General features: G+C 40.1%; 2 protein-coding genes across 3 annotated transcripts in view; one reads left to right on the top strand and one right to left on the bottom strand.

Moving 5' to 3' along the window:
* The window catches only part of ift172 (intraflagellar transport 172), a 56,354-nt gene extending 40,586 nt beyond the window's left edge, over nt 1-15,768 (top strand). For both annotated transcript variants that reach the window (XM_025898767.1, XM_003456699.5), the window contains exons 35-48: nt 1,082-1,211; nt 4,794-4,892; nt 5,037-5,146; nt 5,364-5,427; nt 5,893-5,979; nt 7,403-7,519; nt 8,611-8,721; nt 8,838-8,957; nt 10,106-10,201; nt 10,542-10,601; nt 10,800-10,898; nt 11,570-11,723; nt 12,799-12,890; nt 14,287-15,768. In XM_025898767.1, coding sequence (XP_025754552.1) covers nt 1,082-1,211; nt 4,794-4,892; nt 5,037-5,146; nt 5,364-5,427; nt 5,893-5,979; nt 7,403-7,519; nt 8,611-8,721; nt 8,838-8,957; nt 10,106-10,201; nt 10,542-10,601; nt 10,800-10,898; nt 11,570-11,723; nt 12,799-12,890; nt 14,287-14,376 — 1,429 coding nt within the window. In that variant the 3' untranslated portion in view covers nt 14,377-15,768. The remainder of the gene's footprint in view (nt 1-1,081; nt 1,212-4,793; nt 4,893-5,036; nt 5,147-5,363; nt 5,428-5,892; nt 5,980-7,402; nt 7,520-8,610; nt 8,722-8,837; nt 8,958-10,105; nt 10,202-10,541; nt 10,602-10,799; nt 10,899-11,569; nt 11,724-12,798; nt 12,891-14,286) is intronic.
* On the bottom strand, nt 15,389-17,958 carry LOC100704831 (nuclear factor 7, ovary-like). The gene has a single exon (XM_005461514.4). The coding sequence runs from the start codon at nt 17,536-17,538 to the stop codon at nt 16,150-16,152; it is 1,389 nt and encodes a 462-aa protein (XP_005461571.1). The 5' UTR covers nt 17,539-17,958; the 3' UTR covers nt 15,389-16,149.
* Between the last annotated feature and the right edge of the window lie 3,553 nt (nt 17,959-21,511).

Genomic DNA, 21,511 nt, shown 5'->3' with positions numbered 1-21,511 from the left:
CCTCTCACTGATGCGCCATCGAACAGAACTCCCCACCCTCTTAGGGAAGGATCTGTGGACACCACCTTGTGAAATGACACTCTACCAATCCAAGGTCCCTGGTGCAGTAGCCCGGGCTCCCACCGGTAGCTAGCACGCAAGATGCGGTTACTATTAGCCTCCTCTGGAACTTTCTCTGCAAAGTCATCTTTGCATCTTTCCAGGGTTGAGTGATGGAGCTGGCAACGAAGCACACAGACTTCAGGTTAGTCAGCGCTCTCCTAACCTGGACAATCCCCAGGCAAACGGGGGAGGCACCATTGCTGGTCACTATCATGCAAAGAGAAACTGCACTGAGGACAGTGGCAAACAGAAAATTTCTGTTTTGTTCACTTTGGTTTGATATCCATCCCATAACGCAAAGCAAAGCACTGCATAGGAAGATTTGAAATTAGTGCTCCGTGGGCAGCCTACACACCAGCTGTGGAGTGAAGGCTAACACCAACAAGGCAGTTAGCTTAACTGCCAAAGTGAAGGCTAACTTATGCCAGCAGACAACAGAGCTAACTAGCAGTAACTAGCTAACCCAACTCAGCAGATATGCTCTTAGCGAGGTGAAGAGCGTAAGAACTGAGGGCTGATTGTGATGGCAGGGGGTATATGTGTAGGCAGGGCCCTACGCATGTTGTCTGAGTTCATCCGCCTTAAAGGTGTGAATAGAGATTTCTTCAGCCAGGACAAACGGGGGCGTGATATCCCATACTATATGTGTTGTACCGAGTAAATCGACTATAAAGGAACCCTAGCATTGACACAATTAACTCAAATTTACCATTTAGTAATGGTGGTTATTATTATAGCATTAACTATTTTGTGCCATAATTGTGTTGTTATGAACTAGTAAAATAACATAAAAAATAATTAAAGTTGTGAAATGTTTAAAATTTTCAATTTTAAAAAAGAGAGTTGGTTCATGAAGAAATAAAAGCATGTGTGAGTTTGCTTTTATTACGGATTAGGAAAAGATTTAAAATGACAATCACATGAAGGGGACTTGTTTGTGCCTGTTTATGTGAGTCTGTGTGTTTGTTTGTGGTTTCAGGGGTGTGGAGGGCCTCTTGGAGCAGGCGAGAGAGTGGGAGCAGTCAGGTGAATATTCCCGGGCCGTGGAGTATTACTTGAAGATTAAAGATGACTCAAACACAGCCCTGATGGAGAAGTGTTGGATGAAGGTAAAAAGGAAAAACAACTGCATAGAACTGTTAATTCACATGATCATTAGTTCTTTTTAACAATATGAAATTAATAGTAAGTTTTTTACATGTGTAGTTGCTACTGAATAAAGAAGAGCTTTTAAGTCTGTTATGGGTTTATTATAGAGGCAGGTTTGAAAAAACAAAAGTTAGCCTTTAACCTACGCGTATTTAAAAGGATCTTACCCTGAATATAGGTTAAAATGTCTTATAGAATTAAAAACATATATATACATTGTGAGGAGACCCTGGGGCAGACCCAGGACAGGTTGGAAAAACTATCTCCTGGGCAGCCTGGGAATGCCTTAATGTTCCCCCAGACAAGCTAGAGGAGGTGGCTAGAGAGAGGTAGGTCTGGGCTTCTCTACTTAGGCTGCTGCCCCCGCGACCTATCGCCAGATAAGTGGAAGAAAATCAATGGATGGATGGATGTATTGTGCAATTTATTTAGGTTTTATCAGGGGGGGGAAATCCCACTGCTGATGTAGAAGTCTCAAAAACTCACAAAAAAACTACACAAATATGATACACTAGACATAAGGGGTTAAGTTAGTGAGTGGGAGGTTTAACCTTCTAGTACAACAGTCATCACAAGCTTTTGCAGTTAAATATTATTCACAGAATTTATTTTTACACCACAAACACTCCAAAAGGTCCAAACCATCTAAAGGATAAATTAATTATTTTCAGATCTTTGCCCTAGATGCACGCGGAAACCTTATTCATATTTTGAAATGCAATAAATTAAAACATTACTGCAGCTCAGATTGTGAGAATCCCCTTTTCACCTAGATTAACAGTATTAACTCGATTTGTCAACCTGCCGAAAATATCTGCTTACATTGTGTTAAATCTTAAAAGAAAACCACCAAATCTCCTCGAAAAAAGGCGGTCTAAATTTAGCGCTGCATTAGAAATAAATCACAATCTGTAGTAAGTTGACAGTTTGGCTTCAAGGCTGCGGTCGAGGGTTCAGGTCTCTGCAAAGGTCTGTCCACTCCTCATAGTTTTCTCTGTCTTCCTCTGAGCCGCTTTCCCTGGAGTGTTCATTTTATCTTTGGCATCGCTGTACTGTTTGAGCCTTCATGACATAAAAACTACAGACAGTGATTTATAACCATTTCAAACAGTCTTTATTTCCCCGAAGAAGGAAATTATGCAGTAACTTATTCTCTGGTTCTGCAAAAATAGTCCAGAAATAAAGCACAACTTCCCACCATGACCTTTAATGGGCCTACTGTAGATCCTATATTTAGACAGCTTCAGTAATTACTTTTCACTTTTACTTTAAGCACTGTAGTGGATGAAGGACAGAATAGATGTTTAATTGTAGTCAAGAGTACCACTAAAGGTGGAGAAGGGCGAAAGGTCACTATGTCACCAACATCAATAGGTGATTTCTGCTGTGAGCAGGAAGATACGCAGCACATACTGCATGTTATTGATTAAAGTGCAGAGGTCAGATTATTTTAAATGTGAATGGTCAATCTCAGCGATTGTAAAGGAGAGGCCTTGAAGAGATCAATAGATTGTTTTTTCCCCGAGTGAGTTTCATTAGGTCAGAAAACGCTGCATCTGCATTACAGATGAGTCAGGCGATACACTGATTTAAGTTTTGAACTTTTGATTCCTTCCTGTAGTGAGCTTCATAATGACCTTTATTCCAATTATCTGTTTTTTCAAGACACATTATATTTAATAGGTGAAAGTGAGTGCTATCAAACATGCCAAACGCCTCACAGAAGTAGCTGATTCTAGTTTATTTAAATGTAGAAGTGCTAAATCAGAGATTACACAGATGTTGTTTAAAAGGGACAATGATTTAAAAAAAAAAAATACACATTATAATTACAGCTAAAAGAATTCTGCAGTCTCATTTTGTTTTTCAGATTAGTTTTTCAATCTGAAACTGTTTTTAGTTCCTCAAATGTGAACTTTTCCTGCTTTATGGTGTTTGTTTCTTTTTAAATTAGATTACTGTAGTTTCTCTGTTTAAACCTGTGAAAATGAAATGTGGACATTTATTTTGTGCTATTTATATAATATATTTATAAATTAACCAGTTAACTATTAATGAAAATAGATAGAAATGCAAGGTACAGCCATATTGGAAATATTACATTAGAAGAATTAAAGACTTTTTCTTCAAGACACAAACAGCAAAGTCAGTTCATGTATCACCAACTATCCTCACAATCAGAATCAAATGGATTATATAATGATTACGGTGACATTATATTACTTTCTGAGATGACAGATCATGACAATTTTATATTATCATCATTGCAAAGATATATTTTAATATCTTTTTAATGTCATGAGCTAAACAGTTGAAGAAGTTGAACTCTTTCTCCCTCGAAGTATGACATCATCATCAGTATCAGTACTGGTAGGGCAAAACAGCAGTGGTAAAAAGAGGCAGTTTTTAAATATGTACCATTTCTTACACTGCGGTGGCTCAGAAACTGGTGGAAAAACATCAGTAGCCCCACCCACTTTCTTAACTGTGTCCTGAAAAGGTTATGAAAGAACTGCTACTACTTTTTGTTTAAATTTGGTTTTATAATATTTTTGCTGTACAGAATATCAAAAATGCCAAAGACATATTGTAAGGAGAAAAAAACAGGAGCAAAACCAAGTTTAGTGCATTATGTCTCTGTGTACACACACATACTAAACGTGTGTGACTGAGAAAAAATGCAAAAAATTAGAATAAAATACACTTAAAGTAGGAAAAATAACTCACAATAAATATTTTTTATCGAAAAAGTTGGAAAAATATTGTGCTACAGCACCCACAGCAGTTAAAAAAAATGTAGTTCATTAAAATCAATATCACAGAACAGATACAAAACAATAGAAAATTATAGTAATTAAATAGGAAATAGCTTAAGTCCATAATGAATATTGTGGCAGGTATTATTGTATGAAGTGGTAAAGGTTTTCTGTATCTATCCTCATGGCAGTGGAGCGGAAACAGACGTTCAGCTGCATGTCCAGTCAGTGGTTCGATCCCGGGCTTCTCCTATCTGCATGACGACTTGTGTGAATGTGTTCAAGATCAGGATGAATCACAGTATGTGTGTATATGTGTGAATGTGAGTCGGGTGCCTTGAGTGCTCAGTAAGTGCAGAAAAGTAAATACCACTAATACCGAGTCCATATGCAGAAGATAAAATAAATCAGCACTGGCTTTATCTTCATATGGTACCCACTCTTTCTGTCTTCCTATCCAGACTAAACTCTCTTGTCACAAGCTACATTTTCTCAAACCAGAAAACAGAGGTTGCTGAAAAGGAAATGCAGAATCTATCAAAAGGGTTTCATGGATTTGTTGCCCATTAATACCAAAAACGCGTTGCCTACCTCGATTCTATTTCATGAAATAATTGCAAAAAGGAAAAAGAAAAGAAACGTCTTCAGCAGACTTGAATAACAAAATAATGACAAAACTAAATGGTATATTTCTATATATGGTTTGAATTGATTTTTCCTTTTTGTGTGTCTTTTTGTGTGTCCTGTACTGTTTGGCATGTGCATTTGCTGTGTGCATATGTCCAGGCGGCAGAGCTGTCCATCAAGTTCCTGACAGCAGACGTAGCAGTGGAGGTGATCCAGGTGGTCGGACCACGACTCGCACAGCTGAGGAAGTTCAACGCCGTGAGTGAAAACACACGTAGATGCAGTTAATAAAAAAATACACATACACACACTCCAAATATATATGCTCTTAATATGTCCAAGCATCAAATATCTGACCGGTTGCCTCTTTCCTGCATCCATGTTTGTATTTGCCTGTTGAAGGCTGCTGAGCTCTACTTAAACATGGACCTCATCAAAGAGGCAATCGATGTCTTTATTGAGGGTGAGGAGTGGAACAAAGCCAAGAGAGTCGCCAAGGAGCTGGAGCCGAGGTTTGAAAGCACACAAACACACACAAACACTCGAGTGTATCATAGTTATTACGGCCAGAACAGCAACAAAGACAAGGGCCGACATTGAATTAAAACTCAGAATAGAAGAAGCGAACAGAAAGACGAAGACATGCTGGTTATTTTTTCAATGTCATATCAGTTTTATTAAGCATGCGTGCCTCTCTGCCCTGTTTCTTATGAATCTGATATTTGACAGGTATGAGGACTACGTGGACCAGAAGTACAAGGAGCACCTTAAAAACCAGGGCAGAGTGGAGTCTGTAAGTACAAGTATACACTTTATGACACCCTGAACCAAACTAATAAAGAAAAGCTGACATGTTATCAAGCTAATATTCACCCAATTATGACAAAATTCAGCTTCCAAAATCACTCCAAGCAGTTTGGTCCAGAAAAATAAGATGGTGTAACGTCTATATAAAGCAAAAAGAGATAAATATCTCTCATTTGATCCATTTCTGTAGTAAACAGCAGCATGTTCCTCCCCGAATAAGAATTGTTGCGTTTCACTGAGATGATTTTACAATGATTGCTGTATTTCCTGCACCATTTCACTGCTCTGTGGAGCCCTACATGTCTCCGAGTTGTTTACTTTGCCAGTGCCATTTGATAAATATGAGCAGAGAAAGACAGAAAATGTAATGGCCTAATTTCAAGTTTCATGCTGTGTTTCTTAGAGCTGAAAAAGCTGTTTGTTTTTATTTTTGGTGACTGTGTTTGTTCAGCTGGTGGGAGTGGATGTCATGGCGGCCCTGGACATCTACGCAGAAAGAGGCCAGTGGGAGAAGTGCCTGGAGACGGCATCCAAACAGGTATGTCTTGTTTGATGTCGTTAAGAGTTCATATTATATTGTCACCTCTTTTGTTTTTGAGGTTGTTAGGCAAACAACTTTTGCTCAAATCAGGGTTTTAAAGTTCTAAAACAAGTGCACTCTAAAGCAGGGCACAGAGGAAAGAGTTATTCATCCTTTCTTCAAACAACCAGGAACTTTGTGAGAATTTGTTGGGAAGTAAGGATGGAGCGATGATGTTGGGAAATCTACAGGGAATCCAGTGATTCTGATAAGGTATTACACATATAGGCAGCGGGCTAAAATCCCAGGCAATATTAGAGCGAAAGCAGATAACCGGTGAGGTCAAGTTGTTAGATGTTTAGACAAAGCAGTGAGCAATTGATAAACTAGAGGTTAAGTGATGCCAGTACTACATTAGGGGATGAAACAATCACTGAGTAGAGTTCAGGTCTGGAGCTTTATGATGCAGGTAGGTGATGAGCAGGTGCCCCAGCTGAAAAAGCAGGGACAAAAACAGCATGTACAGTCAGACCGATGACCGGTGGTTGTAATTTTTCTTAGAGTGGGAGAGGGTCAAATATGAGCTGGACTGAAGGTATAGGGATATATGATCTGATGTGGAATGTTCTTTGTTTGAGAGTGTATGAGAAGGTATAAAAGAGTTCAGGGGGGGTGTCCTTCCTCAGAAAACTGTTTTGGTGTTTGACCTGAATGTTTTCTCCACTGCAGTGTTTTTTTTCTTTTTCCTTAATAAACCTCACTGGTGGTTGCAATTTTATTTAAGATTTTCCACAACAGAAACAAAGGGGACTAAACCATGTCCTAGCTGCAGCTAAGGGTAATTTGTTGTTACCTCCTGTAAAAATGTGCTGCGAGGCTCCAGGAAAGCACTTCCAATCCTTCTTAGAGCCGAATCCAAAGTGTCCATGTCTGGAAATGAGATGATCCACTTTGGAGCTTTCTCAAATTGTGTTACAAGTTAATTTGAGACATTAATCGAACACTTTTCAGCACTGAGGGGGTGGTTCTTGTTTTGGGTGGGGGTTCTGTCCCATCCAAAGTCCCCCCTGATTCAACCCTGGTGATATCAGACAGAAAAGCAACTTTGCAGCAGCTAAGTAGTTTATGTTGATTTATGTTTCCCTCCAGTGGGCCTTAATGTGCAGTTTTTTTTATGAACTAGCTAAACTCATCCCCGCACTGTGGCAATATTCAGACAAATAAGGCCTGCATGGGCATTTCTGTCACACAAGATGAAGCATATTCGGGCGCTCATGGACAATTATTTTCTGCTGAGGCAACCCCTTTTTTTTTGTCGTGCTTTTTGGTCTTGTTTGCTCGTTTGGCTAGTCAACGGTTCTGTTTATGAAAAACATTAACAGGCCTCATTGACCTCATTTTTTCTGTCAGGGTTCATAATTTTTGTGTTGTGTTTTGTCAGACCTTTCAGATCCTCCATAAGTACATTGCTCTGTACGCAACACATCTCATTAAGGATAAGGAAGGTCCAAAGGCTCTCCAGCTTTACATACAGCACGGAGTACCACCAAACCCTCAGGTACACACACACTTCTTATAGCTAATTCCGTTTCCACCTAGTGGGTACCCTAAAGGGACACTGCCTGATAACCCAAGTTTCCCTCTTTAATGTACAATATCTACTCTTAGTTTTGTAGTCTTCATAGAAGGTGAAATTGTATGAATATTCCAACCAAGTATCACAGCAAAACGTGTAATAGACACACCAGTCCACCATGTCCATTTTACGCTTTGCCTCTCTGCTGTGGCCAGTTAGGCAAAGAAAAGATAAAGTAAGCTTAGAGAGACCACAAACAAAAAACAAGACAAAACACAAGAATGGTGTAGATTGGGGTGTGGTGTATTTTGTGCAAGATTTTGGCATGATGGGGATGTTTGCATACTTTCAAACAACCCACGTGTTCATATGCAGTTCAGTGTCGACAAGATTGCATTGATTGCCAAGATTGTCGACTTTGTTGTAATGTACAGTGAGAGACTCAATTAGCGCCACAAAAGGCAAACAGCCAGTGTCCTTAAGCATAATAAACCAATTTCTCCTTCAGTTTTTACCCCTCAGCCGTATTGTCGTCACCCTGCTAGACAGGCAGGTGGCATGGACACCTAAGTTTGTGAATGCAAGAACTTGAGACTGAGACGATATAGGATTTTTAAATTGATACCACAGGTGCAAAATCTGAGACGAGTTTGAAAGGTAAAGGTCAGATGTCAAGTTTTCTGAAAATTACCCAAGATTTTCTAATTAAACCATAGGTGTATCTATTAGGAGGCTGAGGGGTAGCAGTGGGCGCCACCAGTATTTTTGTTTGCTATAAAGAGGTATTTACAACAAAACTCTATCTTACCTTAAGCAGTTAGAGCCCTGGTTTACAGATTTTTATGGCTCTTGAGTCAGTCAGTTCCAAATTATTTCAATAGACAATAATATCAGTGACTTTAAGAAATTATATTTACACAAATAAAAAGCAAACTGACTGTGAAAAGCCAGCTGTATTTTATTTAAAAAAAAAAAAAGATATTTTGATATTTATTACATCTTTAACAACATGATTAAAAAGAGACATCTCTTGTTTATTATTTTTTACGAGCTTTGCCATTTTTTACAATCAGAACTTTAACATCTACAAACGCCTGTTCCTGGATCTGATTAACCTTCCCGACACCGATGGACCGGAGTCCTACCGCATGTTCGCCGACCTCCGCAATTTCTTCTTCCAACTGGTAAATGAAAATTAGTAAATGCCTTTATCGATCCATTTCAAAAACATGAAAATAAGTTCGTCCTCATAAAATGCCTCAATTTTTAATGTTTTAATTTCTGTTTGCTGTGATTTCAGTGTGAGAACATGTCCAAATCAACCGAGGCAAACACTCCAGCTCATGAAGATTTTGAACAGATGCTGCTAATCTCTCACTACTACGCCACAAGATCTGCTGCTAAAGGAGTCGAGCAGCTGGTATGAAAACACAAACAGCACCTGCCTAAATACAGAATATTTAAGAATAAGGACATCATTGAAAATGACTTTGTAAAAGTTGCTCAAAATTTGTGAGAATTCAACAATAGAACAAAGCGCTGTGAAGCCTGGAGTCTTGTGGTAACAGCATAGATGATGTTGGGTTAGAGAAGTGACGGATGTGAATGATAACCAGCCGAAAACACCTTGTATTGTGGATAGATCCACCATGTGAGCTGCAGAAAATGTAACCAGGAAGGCAACATTTGCCTGCCACCTCCTTCCACGCTATTCGCTGGTTTATTTTTGTCCGCACAAATCATCATAAAATATCATCTAAACTAACTCCTACAGCCATGTTTCCCCTCACGAAAGGTCATTTGATTTCTGACTAGTTTTAGACAAAATTTATCTTCAAATTTTTCAAATTATTTAGTGTTTTTAGAGCATGTATGTGTTGCAAGAAAAAAGGTCTGTGTCTTTGCTCAGAAAAATAAAAACGTTACCACATTTCATTTTGGTCCCGAGGTCATCCCCTGGTGCACCTTGGATGCTTCCAGTGCTGCTTCTTCTATTTTTAGATGTCCTCCTGTAAGCCTCTTTCTGACCACCTGCACATTACCATCTGTGATGTATACTCGATCTCTGCCTTTCATTTTGGGAGAGAAGACAAAGTCACCGGGAACCAGACCCCACAGGACATTATAGAAGACTTCAGTGATGATAGTCTGACCTAAGCTAAACAGGAATCCATGAGGGGAGTTACCAAGTGGACAAACAAAAAGAAAGGACTAAAAATACACAGAGCTGAATGTGCACAGGTGAACATAGTTGAGACTTGGCCAGGCAGTCTTAAAAAAAGCACAGGAAGGATGCACAAAGAGATAATTACCAAAATAAAACAGGAAGTGAGAACAGTGGAAGACAAAGAAACAAACAGATAGACGAAACAGGAGGAGACTCTAGAAAAATGTGAACACTTAGAAACACGAGTATGAATATCAGTTAAATTATATCAGGGAGCAAGACAAAAAAAGACCATGTCATGGTACAAATCTAAACCTCTGCTAGGTAACTGATGATGATATTTAGGAAGCTTTACTTTGGGGGGTTTTTAAGTGCTCTCTTCTTCTGCTGTGCATTTTCAGATCAGTATAGCAACCAAGCTCTCCGTGTCTCTGCTGCGTCACACTGAGCTCGTTCCTGCGGACAAGGCTTTCTACGAGGCGGGCCTGGCCTGCAAGGTGAGTCCACCAATCAGAGAGGACGAGGTGCAGCTGTTCTGCTTCGGTAGTGCTGATGTTTTTTTTAGTTCCAGGTGCAGGTTCATAGTCTAAAATGTTCCTCTTAGACCACAAAATTCAATGAGTTTTCACCACAAAGTCGGTAATATTCCCGGATATTCAATGATTGAAGTACATTTAAAAATGCATTGTATACTTCAGGTAGTCCATGACTACTTACAAGCCTTTAACTCTGCTCTATTTGTGATTGGCCATTGGCCATTAGAGGATAATCTTTTTGAAGGAGCAGATTCTCTCGGTCTAGTGTTGATTCTACGTGTTATGTTTTTATTTCTGGCAGGCTGTTGGCTGGGAAAACATGGCCTTCATCTTTCTCAACCACTTCCTGGATCTGTGCGATGTATGTATTGTAGAAATCTTTATTTGTGACCTTTCTGTTATGTATTCTGTGAATACCAGCAAAATCCCATTATAACACCATTACACCATCTGAACATTTAATGTGTAAAACAGGAAGTTTGCCAAAGAAACTTTTTATATTTTTTAAGACTTTAAAATTGAATCTTTTCATTTGTGATTGGCTGATTTTGTTGTCCAGGGCATCGACGAGGGGACTCTGGACACTCTGGACCACACCGACTTCCTAGACACCGACATTCCCTTTGAGGTTCCAGTTCCCACCAAACTCTGCGTCACAGTAAGACATCATCACCGCCCACCAAACACATATCCCACTGGATGCGCTGCGGTCAGACTGATAGATGAAGACAATATTGGTGATGTGCTACAAATCAGATCTGGTCCAGTTAGTGTCACATTCCTCTGTGATATTCTTTACAAATGAGCACAGATGACAGATCACTCCATTTAAGCACCCAGTCTTAAGCTGCAGGGTCGCAGTAGCTGCAAATTAGAAAGTATCGGCAGGCAAACAGGTGGCCTGTGGGCCAAATCAGGCCCTCTTAACAAAAATCATGTTTCACATTTTATAGTTTGTAGGTCACATTAAAGCTTGTTTTTATTAGTTATTTTTATTATCTTTGAATATATCTTCTTAAATATGATGACTAAAATTTCGGGGGGTTTAGGAGTTGGGGTTAGAGAAGTTGAAAAGAGTAATAATAACTATATAACAGCCCATTTAAGATTGCTTTGTCCAAAAGTCTTCTTTTGTCTGAACAAACTCAACTTATTCCTGTTTATGACACAGTCACTGAGTTTCTGTGTAGGAAACTCATATCACTGCAGGCTGACATCACACAAACTGTATTTTTTTTAATGTAAAAAATCGAACTCAACCTGACATGCGGCTCAGCTGCAATGAGCAATGTTTAGAAAAGCTGTCTGAAAACAGCGTGTGTGTTACAGGTCGCCCAGCGGGACCAGATCCGCGACTGGGTGCTGATGGTGTCCATGGACCATCGGCTCGAGCAGGTACTGCCACGTGACGAGAGGAACACATACGAAGCCTCGCTGGTGGCCGCCAACACCGGCCTTCGCTCGCTGCCCTGCATCCTCACCGGTAACACACACACGCACACACAGAAACACTCAAGCATGTCCAAGACTTATCAAAGTTTTGTTAAATTCAAAGATTGAAAAGAGATCAGAGGGGGAAAAAACTGCAAACTGATGTGATGCAACAGAGAAAAGCAAAAAGCAAGAAGAAAAGTTTCATCATTTATTTTGTGGAAAACATGAAATAATTTAATAGAAATACTGTAATTACCATAAAGTTGCAACATGTTCTCTGTTATTTGGAGCTTTTATAGTTTACCTATTGTTAAACTTTCTTCTCACACCCATGATGTTTGCATACAGTGCTGACATTTACACACCATCTAATTTACTAAAAAGATAAAGTATGGCGTCATTTGGGATTTTGAGTTTTAATCCACTTTGCAATGCACAAGATTTCACACATGCTTTAACGTGTGCATGTTGATGTAATGAAATCTAAATTCAGGAAAGTGTAGGGCTGTTGTTTGAGGTGTTTTGGAGATTTAAGATGGATTTGTTCTCAAATAAATGTTTAATTTTCACCTCTGTGTTATTTGAAGAAGGTAAACTGTATTTAAGGGAGACTTATTTTGCTAATTTCTATCTTCATGTTTGTACTCTTGGTCTCTACTAGCGAAGCTTTTTGTTATTCTCTTATATATCTTATACTGAACCTTAGTGCAGCCATGTAATTCACCTTTTTTTTAGTTCCGCAACCTTAAAGCCAACGTTCTTTTGATTGGCTACCTGTCACAAACAGAAGGTTTGATCAGCATATCATCTCTCACTGTGAACAGCACTGACATGAAACTGTGGCCTTGTGTAATATTAAGATCCAGAAATAAAACAGTATATATGTGACAGAGAAAGAAATGTATAATAGGTCCACTTCAAGAACCTTTATTTAAAACCTAATGGACCATTCAACGATTTTCTTTCTTAAATTTTAATATGAAATGATAGCTACTATATAACAGAACGCTATCATACACAAAACATGCTGTGGCCTTGCTGTAAGTGTTGATTCTCCAGTTTGCTGCGTGACTGTGCAGTCAGACACAGCGTGTAGCCTCGCTCTGTGGTGTTCCTGCTTTCAGGCTACCCCGTGCTGAGGAATAAAATCGAGTTCTCTGCTGCGGGGAAAGCGGCCAACAAGGAAGACTGGAACAAATTCCTCATGGCCACGAAGGTGAGATCAAACAGAGAAACTGTGTTTTTGTAAGCTGAAAAATTTCCGTGCATATAAAAACAACACAAACAGATCTCTCCTTCTTTCTGAATAAAAAAACCTCAGGAGTGTATTTGACTCCACAGGGACTGTAATTAAATGCAGTGTCATTCAAGGTTTTGAGGAGTTTTGATTATTTTTGAGGAACTCAAAACTCCTAAAACTCCTAAAACTTACCCAGATCGTCTGTCCTCAACTTAAAATTGGATGAGAGAGAAAGGAACTCCCATTACGGAGCAGTACTCAAAACTTTTCTTTTCTTTTTTTTCTAAGCAAAGACATGAAGAAAAGGTTTCTTTCAGGTTCAACTCTCTTTAGTGAAAATGCTAATATTGGATTGTAATTATGATTCATTATGACTAGAAAAAAAAAACATAATGGTGCATGAGTTAAAGCCCAACAATGACTTCTTATAACTCTAAATTGTATTTTACTGTTGATAATATCATGTTTGTGTTACTTCAAGATGTTCTGCAAAAAATAAGATTGGCTGGGCACCACCACCAGTCATTAGGCAGTTGCTGGAGGCTGCTGGCTAGTTGCTAGGTAAAATCGGTCACTAAGAAGGTGCTACACCAGAAACCTGTTTGAGATTAGGATGTTTGCTAGCATAGTTTGCGTGGAGACACAGAGTTATGTGCAAACGCTCGTCATGTACTCTCCAAATTTGCAAAAGTACAGCATAAAATGGAAACAGCAATATGCCTTCAAAATAAAAGTTCTACCTTACCTTCATGGTGCAACTTTTACTTTGAAGACGAATGTTCTTCATTTCCCATTTACGTTTTTCACAGTTTCACTAAAACTTGGCCGGTAGATACTGAATGCATGCAGACAAGTCAATGTCTTTTATGCAAACTACAAGTCAACATGGCGACCAGCTAACAACCAAAGCAATTTGAAAGAGAATTTCAGTGCAGCACCATATACATCTTTGCAACTTCTTATGTGATAGTGACTGCCAACAACCACTTGCCAATTTGTTGCAGAATAGATACTTTCCCCTAGCAACCAGTGGTTACCTGGGGCCACTGGTCACCAGCTAGAGACCAGGTGAATGGGGCATTAGCGATTGAGTTCACTTAGCAACTTCTAGCAACTACTTGTTAACTGACTTGGGAATACACATTTTTCCCCTGCAACTGGTGGTTGCCAACTGGCAAAGCATGAAACTGAGGCCTAACGTTCCTGAGTCTTACAATACTGAATTAGTTCATCACATCGAGAGAAATGAAAACAGTGGTGCTTATTTGAGTTTGAATTAGCAGATGAATAGACATACATCCTTACCTCCCTTCTCACCTGTCTTTCCTGATGGGTTGTTGTTTGTGTTTGTCTCTCCTCCACCTCCCCACAGACCACTCACAGTCCAGAGTGTCAGGACGTCCTCGAGTTCATCAGGCAGTGGTGTGGCGGCCTGCCGCCCTCTGGATTCTCCTTCCACTGATAGAACGACCTGCAGCTCTGCCCTGTGCCTTTTTTTTTAACTCTGTTACACACTTTTAAACACCTGCTCTTCCTTCTATTCTTCCTCATCTTTTCTCTCCGCAAATTCAAACAATTCACAAGAGACTAACTCTTTTATTGTCCCCAGAACTTTATTTTTTTCCCTCCTGCCCAGAGGAGAATTCACAATCCCTTTATTTCCGTTTAAATCAGTTCATGATTTTCTTCTTTGAAAGGCACCTTAAAAGTATAGTTAAACTGTTAAATGTTATATGTTACACGTTATATGTTAAACTGTAAAATGGTAAAATTATGATAAAAGTACATATACATGACTTTGAACCTCAACAATTGGCATTTTAAGAATTCAAGAAATATATTTAGTGCTTTTTTTCTGATTCATAGTAAACATGAGGCTTCAGCTGACAGCCTGTTAGAAAACTGAAATGACTGAGAAATGTATCACTTTGAGCCGATTTAGCAGTTTCTGCTAGTTCCTGGTCATTAGAGTAAGATACCAGGCTGACAAGAGTCAATAAGCATTTTCGCAACATTACTAGTCTTAAAATTTGACCACTGTCAGAGCAAAAGCACAAGATAAAAACCCATAAGTATTTATTAGAATTCAGGTTCACATATTTCTGAAGCAACCTCAGAAAATCAGTAAGGAGCTCAAAAAATGTTTCATAAAAGAGGTAACGACAAAAAAAAATAGACAGTGCTCTTCTTTAAAGCCTCAAAACTCAGAAGAAATAACAAAAACCTGTTCATAGTCTCAGTGTATGTAGCCCCCAACACAAGCCCTTTTAGTTCTTGTGCATAAACACACAAAAAAAAGTGATTTCCTGAAACAGCTCTTGCGCTGTAGTTTTAGTTAAAAACGAATAAACTTTGTTGGGGAATATTTTCAGCGGCGGATTAATCCTTGTTTGGTGCTCTACTGAGAGCGGTGCAGAATCAAAACAAACTCAACATCAGAGCTCTAAAGCACCAAGGAATACGATGCATCGGAATGAAGTGATGCTGTTTGTTTTTTTCAAGATGTTTCATTTTGTTATTTATTTTATCCTCTGACTGGTCAGTTTATCCCAAGGTGCAGTCACCATGGAAACCATATCATCCATCTAGTTGTTTCTATGTATTTTCTCATCATCAGAAGGACTTTGTCTCAGGTTTCCGTCTGTGAAGGCTTTCCTCTGCAGCAGATATTACAATACTTAATAACCTGACACTATGATGCTGTGGCGGTGGTTAGGACTGTTTAATGTCTGCAGACTAAATTGAGTTCTTTTCTCTGTGAATGTTTTTCAGAGGCCAGTAATGTTTGGCAAAGCTTTTACTGAGTGTTCGATATGGAATATACTTTGTTTAATAAAGTTGCAATATAAAAATGTTCATTGGTTTTCTAAGCATTCATCATATCCTGCTTCATGCTTCTTTTTGACTGTAATGAGTGGAGCCACACTCAACTTTATGTTAAGCCATTAAGATGTAAGTTTAGCAATAGCATTTTAGAAAGAAAACAACAGCTCATGATCTGAAGCATAGTTGATGTTGATTTATTTAGATGTAAAAGCCACTGTGGTGGCAAAACTAGAAAAAACATGTCATTGTCCAAAACTTAACCAAGCTAACTAGCTTTAGCTGATAACTTGGTATTCCACCATCATCCAAATATGGAAATTTTGACCGTATCTGACCGCATTACTAAAGGCTTCAAAATAGTAGTCCACACACCAATAGGTCATTACCCTCTCTGTCGGAATCTAAGGTTCTAACAGGTATTATTTAGTAATATTATTGTTTCAGGTAGTATCTTCAATAGGCGTTTATCACTTGTGCCTATAACTGGGAACAGGGCCTCGGTGGAGGTACATGAGTTGGAGTATATGAGACTGTTGGGATCAGAGAAACTCAGCACCCCTGTGTCACAGTCCAAACAAACTCTGATCCTCTTTATCCTATTCCACACTGAAAGAACTGAGACTGAATTTGATGGTGAGGATGCTTTGTATTTACCTTTACAAAACTCCATTGTCCATAACCCAGAGTGCGAGCCTAAATGTCCTTTCCTTTGGACTGACTCTGGTGCCACGCCCAGGATCCAGTGTGAACTGTGTCCAAGTTCAACTTCCCAGCTGTGAACCCCTGAGTTGAATCCCTGAGAGCCGAGGGTGATGCAGAAGCTGTCAAACCTCTCCGGGTTGTTGGGACACTCTACTGTCCGTCCCTGTTTAACACCACTCAGATCTTCAGACAGGTTGAGTCTCGGATGGGCAGTGTTTGGATCCAGAATCACAGGAGTGTACGAGCTGGCCTCAGCCATCTTGTTCAAGATGTTGAAGGTCAGATTGCCCAGGTGTTTGGCCTGGTCCAGCAACACTCCTAGAAGAAGCTCTGGATCACCCATCAGGGGATGCTCCTGGACCTGATCTACTGTAACCTTGTAGTTGTTTAGGAAGAAGGTGTCTTCAGCTCTCAGCTCTTCCTCTGTTGCTCTGATAATTTGGGAAAGAGCTGCTATCTCTCTTCTCAGAACCTCCATCTTCTCCATCAGCACCTCACGTTTCTGCCTTTCCTCTGCACTCACAGCAGCGATCCTGGCCTTCTCTTCCTCTTCTAGAAACTTGTGAAGCCTCTTGAACTGCTTCTTAATCTGCTTCTTTGTGTCTTGAGCCTGGACTTTAACATGTTCTGTTGTTCGGGTGTAGTTTCCTTTAGTTTGTTTCAAGAGCTTCAGCTTCTCCTGTAAAGGCCTCAGGTGTTTTTGAAGCTTGTCTCTGCAATCACGTGCAGCTTCATCAACGGGTCTGAACTTATGATTTGCATGATTTTCGGAGTCTCTGCAGATTAGGCACACTGGCTCCTGGTGGTCCAAACAGAAAAGTTTGAGTTTCTCTGAGTGCAGGCGGCACAGAGCCTCAGACTTCTGGTCACTCTCCAGTAAAAAGGCCTCACACAGATTCTTCAGTGCCAAGTTGCAAGGTGGGTGTTTCTTCCCAGATATGCGCTTACAAACAGGACACTCGAGTGCTTCTTTACTTCTCCACCATCTCCGGAGACAGACTTTACAGAAGCTGTGGCTACAGGAAAGCAGAACTGGATCTTTAAAGATATCACAGCACACGGGACAGTGGAGGTTGGCCTCTGATCCGGAGGCCATTTTCTCTCTGAGTGAAGCCAAAAACACAACAAGCAGGTTGCCAAAAGTGTTTCGCTTAATTCTATAGCAATACTTCCCGTCTGGATTTCACTCGTCCTGCAGATTGAAGGCTCAGTATTCCAGTTTGGCTCCCTGTACCACCACCCCGCTCAGATGCAGGTTATGTCTGGTGCGTCTCCTTCCAGTGGAAACATAATAACTTGAGTGAGTCAGAGAATGGGAGGTGCTTTCTCAGTTGTTTTCCTCTAAATGCTCAGCTATAATAAACCAGGGGCGTATTTCATTCCTCTGTGTTAGCGTAATTGGCTTGATGGATACTGCCATTTTCCTTCAGGGCACGCTGACTCATGCTGGCAGACTGATCTTGGATCTCTTTGCCAGTCAGAAACTAAATACATTAAGCTGAAGAGTGTGTTTTTAGTGTTTTAAAGGTTAACGGCACCAGATTTTAGGCATCCGGTTACAGGTTGTGAGGAGTAAGAAAGGTTTTTTTGAACCAGGGGTTTGGTTTAGTTTAAGAATAAATAAAATATAATTGTATTTCTTTTGAATGCTAAGTGTAGCACTATCCACTAACTATAATGCCACAACAAACCTAACAGTCAGATGGTCAGAATTTAGTGTGAACAGCATGAAAGCATGGATCCATCCTACCTACCTCAGATTAAAGGTTCAGGATGCTGGTGGTGGTGTAAGGATGTGGGGAATATTTTCTTGGGGCTTGTTACCAATAAAGCATTATTTAAATGCGACAGCTTATTGCTGTATGTTATTGCTGACCATGCCCATCCTTTTATAACCATAATGTGAAGCAGGCCTACAGGACTGTAGGACTGTGGTGCATTGACAGGAATAGTAAAATATTCTTAGAAATTGCACAAAAATTTGTAGACTACAGTTTTGAAAATACAACCGTGAGCTTATTATCTGCACTTATTGCAATAAATTATCAGGCTTAATTAGCAAGCTGTCTTCATATACCATATGGATGCACAGACACACATATCTGCTAATTAGCGCTAAGTAACAGTATAATAAAACACTAGAATTTCACTTTTTTGTAAGCTTAAACATGGTTTTTGATAATGTAACTTTTACCATTTTAACACAAGAGTCTGTGGGGACTGCCTTGTTTTTGGAGCCAACCTTAAGTGGCCGCTTTTTGCCATTTAGATTCATTTTTGAGCTCTGAAGGTTGCTGCGTGCTAAGCTCCTTAGAGACGTGCATACTAAAATGTCCAACTTCATAGCAAAACCAAATTTTGTACTTCCAAGACAAACCATCAGTCATCACATGCCTTCTTTATGAGGAGCCTTTTTCTTTAGGGATGCAGTACACTTTAAAGCACCTCTCTTTCCAGAAGAAAGGAACTCCATCACTTTAGCCAGGACAGTAGAAGCTAAAGGATAGGCCTGATTCTGGTTTTTACTGTCATTATTATTTATGGACTTCACACGTGTAGTCACATGTGGACTAATGTAACACTAATCTATCAGGTTTCCGTTGTTTGAAGCAGCTTGTGTTACTGGTTGTGAAAGTCCATAAAAAGGCAAAAAGGCTGCACACAAGGAAGGCAACCGAGAGTAAGAGGACAAAAACTAGAAACAGTGGCAACACAAAGAGTACTAAATAGAGACCACTGCACTCAGACAGGGAACAAAAGGAAACTGTGGAGTACATACAAACAGGTGAGTACCTGGATGATTGACACCGGGTGGGAAAGGTTCAGGGATTACAAAACAGACGAGGAAATGACAGAAATGGTGGCACGTACTGTTGGTTTTAGGCCTTTTCTTTTACTGCACTCTTCTTCTGAAGTTAGTTATTTCTTATATAAACACTCTTTTTCATAATTTTGAAATGTTGCAGCAGAAATATGAATTTCCTTATGTTAGAGCATGCACCAAGAAATCCCAAAAAGTTGATTCTGTTCATCTGGACGTAGCGTTTTCAGTGGGAGAAACGTTTCATCACTAATCCGAGTGACTTCTTCAGCCTCAATGACTGCAGGTTTCCCCAACCTTATAAACAGTACATGTGTTATGCCATAATATCCTATTAGAGCGATTAGAACATGCTGTAGGTATTACAGGTACTGCGCTGCAGTGGTTTGTATCATATCTATCTAATAGACTCCAATTTGTGAATGTAAATGGAGAGTCCTCTTCACACACTAAGGTCAATTATGGTGCTCCACAGGGTTCAGTGCTAGGACTAATTCTGTTTACATTATACATGCTTCCCTTAGGCAGTATCATTAGAAGCCATAGTATACATTTTCACTGCTATGCAGATGACACCCAGCTCTATCTATCCATGAAGCCAGATAACACACACCAATTAGTTAAACTGCAGGAATGTCTTAAAGACAAAGACCTGGATGGCCGCTAACTTTCTGCTTCTTAATTCAGATAAAACTGAGGTTATTGTACTCGGCCCTGAAAATCTTAGAAATATGGTATCTAACCAGATTCTTACTCTGGATGGCATTACCTTGGCCTCCAGTAACACTGTGAGGAACCTTGGAGTCATTTTTGACCAGGACATGTCCTTCAACGCACATATTAAACAAATATGTAGGACTGCTTTCTTCCATTTGCGCAACATCTCTAAAATTAGAAATATCCTGTCTCAGAGTGACGCTGAAAAACTAGTTCATGCATTTATTACGGCTGGACTACTGTAATTCTTTATTATCAGGATGTCCTAAAAACTCACTGAAAAGCCTTCAGTTAATCCAAAATGCTGCAGCAAGAGTCCTGACAGGGACTAGAAAGAGAGAGCATATTTCTCCTGTTTTGGCTTCCCTTCATTGGTTTCCTGTTAAATCTAGAATTGAATTCAAAATCCTGCTCCTCACATACAAGGTCTTAAATAATCAGGCCCCATCTTATCTTAATGACCTTGTAGTACCATATCACCCTATTAGAGCACTTCGCTCTCGCACTGCAGGCCTACTTGTTGTTCCTAGAGTGTTTAAAAGTAGAATGGGAGGGAGAGCCTTCAGTTTTCAGGCCTCTCTTCTGTGGAACCAGCTTCCAGTTTGGATTCGGGAGACAGACACTATCTCTACTTTTAAGATTAGGCTTAAAACTTTCCTTTTTGCTAAAGCATATAGTTAGGGCTGGACCAGGTGACCCTGAATCCTCCCTTAGTTATGCTGCAATAGACGTAGGCTGCCGGGGATTCCCATGATGCATTGAGTTTTCCTTTCCAGTCACCTTTCTCACTCACTATGTGTTAATAGACCTCTCTGCATTGAATCATATCTGTTATTAACCTCTGTCTCTCTTCCACAGCATGTCTTTATCCTGTCTTCCTTCTCTCACCCCAACCAGTCGCAGCAGATGGCCCCGCCCCTCCCTGAGCCTGGTTCTGCCGGAGGTTTCTTCCTGTTAAAAGGGAGTTTTTCCTTCCCACTGTCGCCAAAGTGCCTGCTCACAGGGGGTCATATGATTGTTGGGTTTTCTCTGTTTCTATTATTGTACGATGTACTGTGCAATAAAAAGCGCCTTGAGGCGATTGTTGTTGTGATTTGGCGCTATATAAATAAAATTGAATTGAATTGTTGCCGCACAGCAAGAAGGTCCTGAGTTCAATTCCACCATCAGGCCGGGGTCTTTCTGTGTGGAGTTTGCATGTTCTCCCCGTGTTTGCGTGGGTTCCCTCCGGGTACTCCGGCTTCCTCCCACCGTCCAAAGACATGCAGCTTGTGGGGATAGGTTAATTGGATAATCCAAATTGTCACTAGGTGTGAATGTGCGAATGGTTGTCTGTCCCTGTGTGTTGGCCCTGCGACAGACTGGCGACCTGTCCAGGGTGTACCCCGCCTCTCGCCCTATGACAGCTGGGATAGGCTCCAGCGCCCCCCGCGACCCTGAAAAGGATAAGCGGAAGCGAATGGATGGATGGATGAATTGAATGTGTATAATGACTGAAACTAGCACCAGTGATGAACAATGGGCTGTGAGG

Source organism: Oreochromis niloticus, linkage group LG15 (assembly GCF_001858045.2).
Source record: "Oreochromis niloticus isolate F11D_XX linkage group LG15, O_niloticus_UMD_NMBU, whole genome shotgun sequence".
NCBI lineage: Eukaryota > Metazoa > Chordata > Actinopteri > Cichliformes > Cichlidae > Oreochromis > Oreochromis niloticus.
The sequence above is the reverse complement of the archived record's forward strand: the minus strand, read 5'-3'. Positions and strand labels throughout refer to the sequence as shown.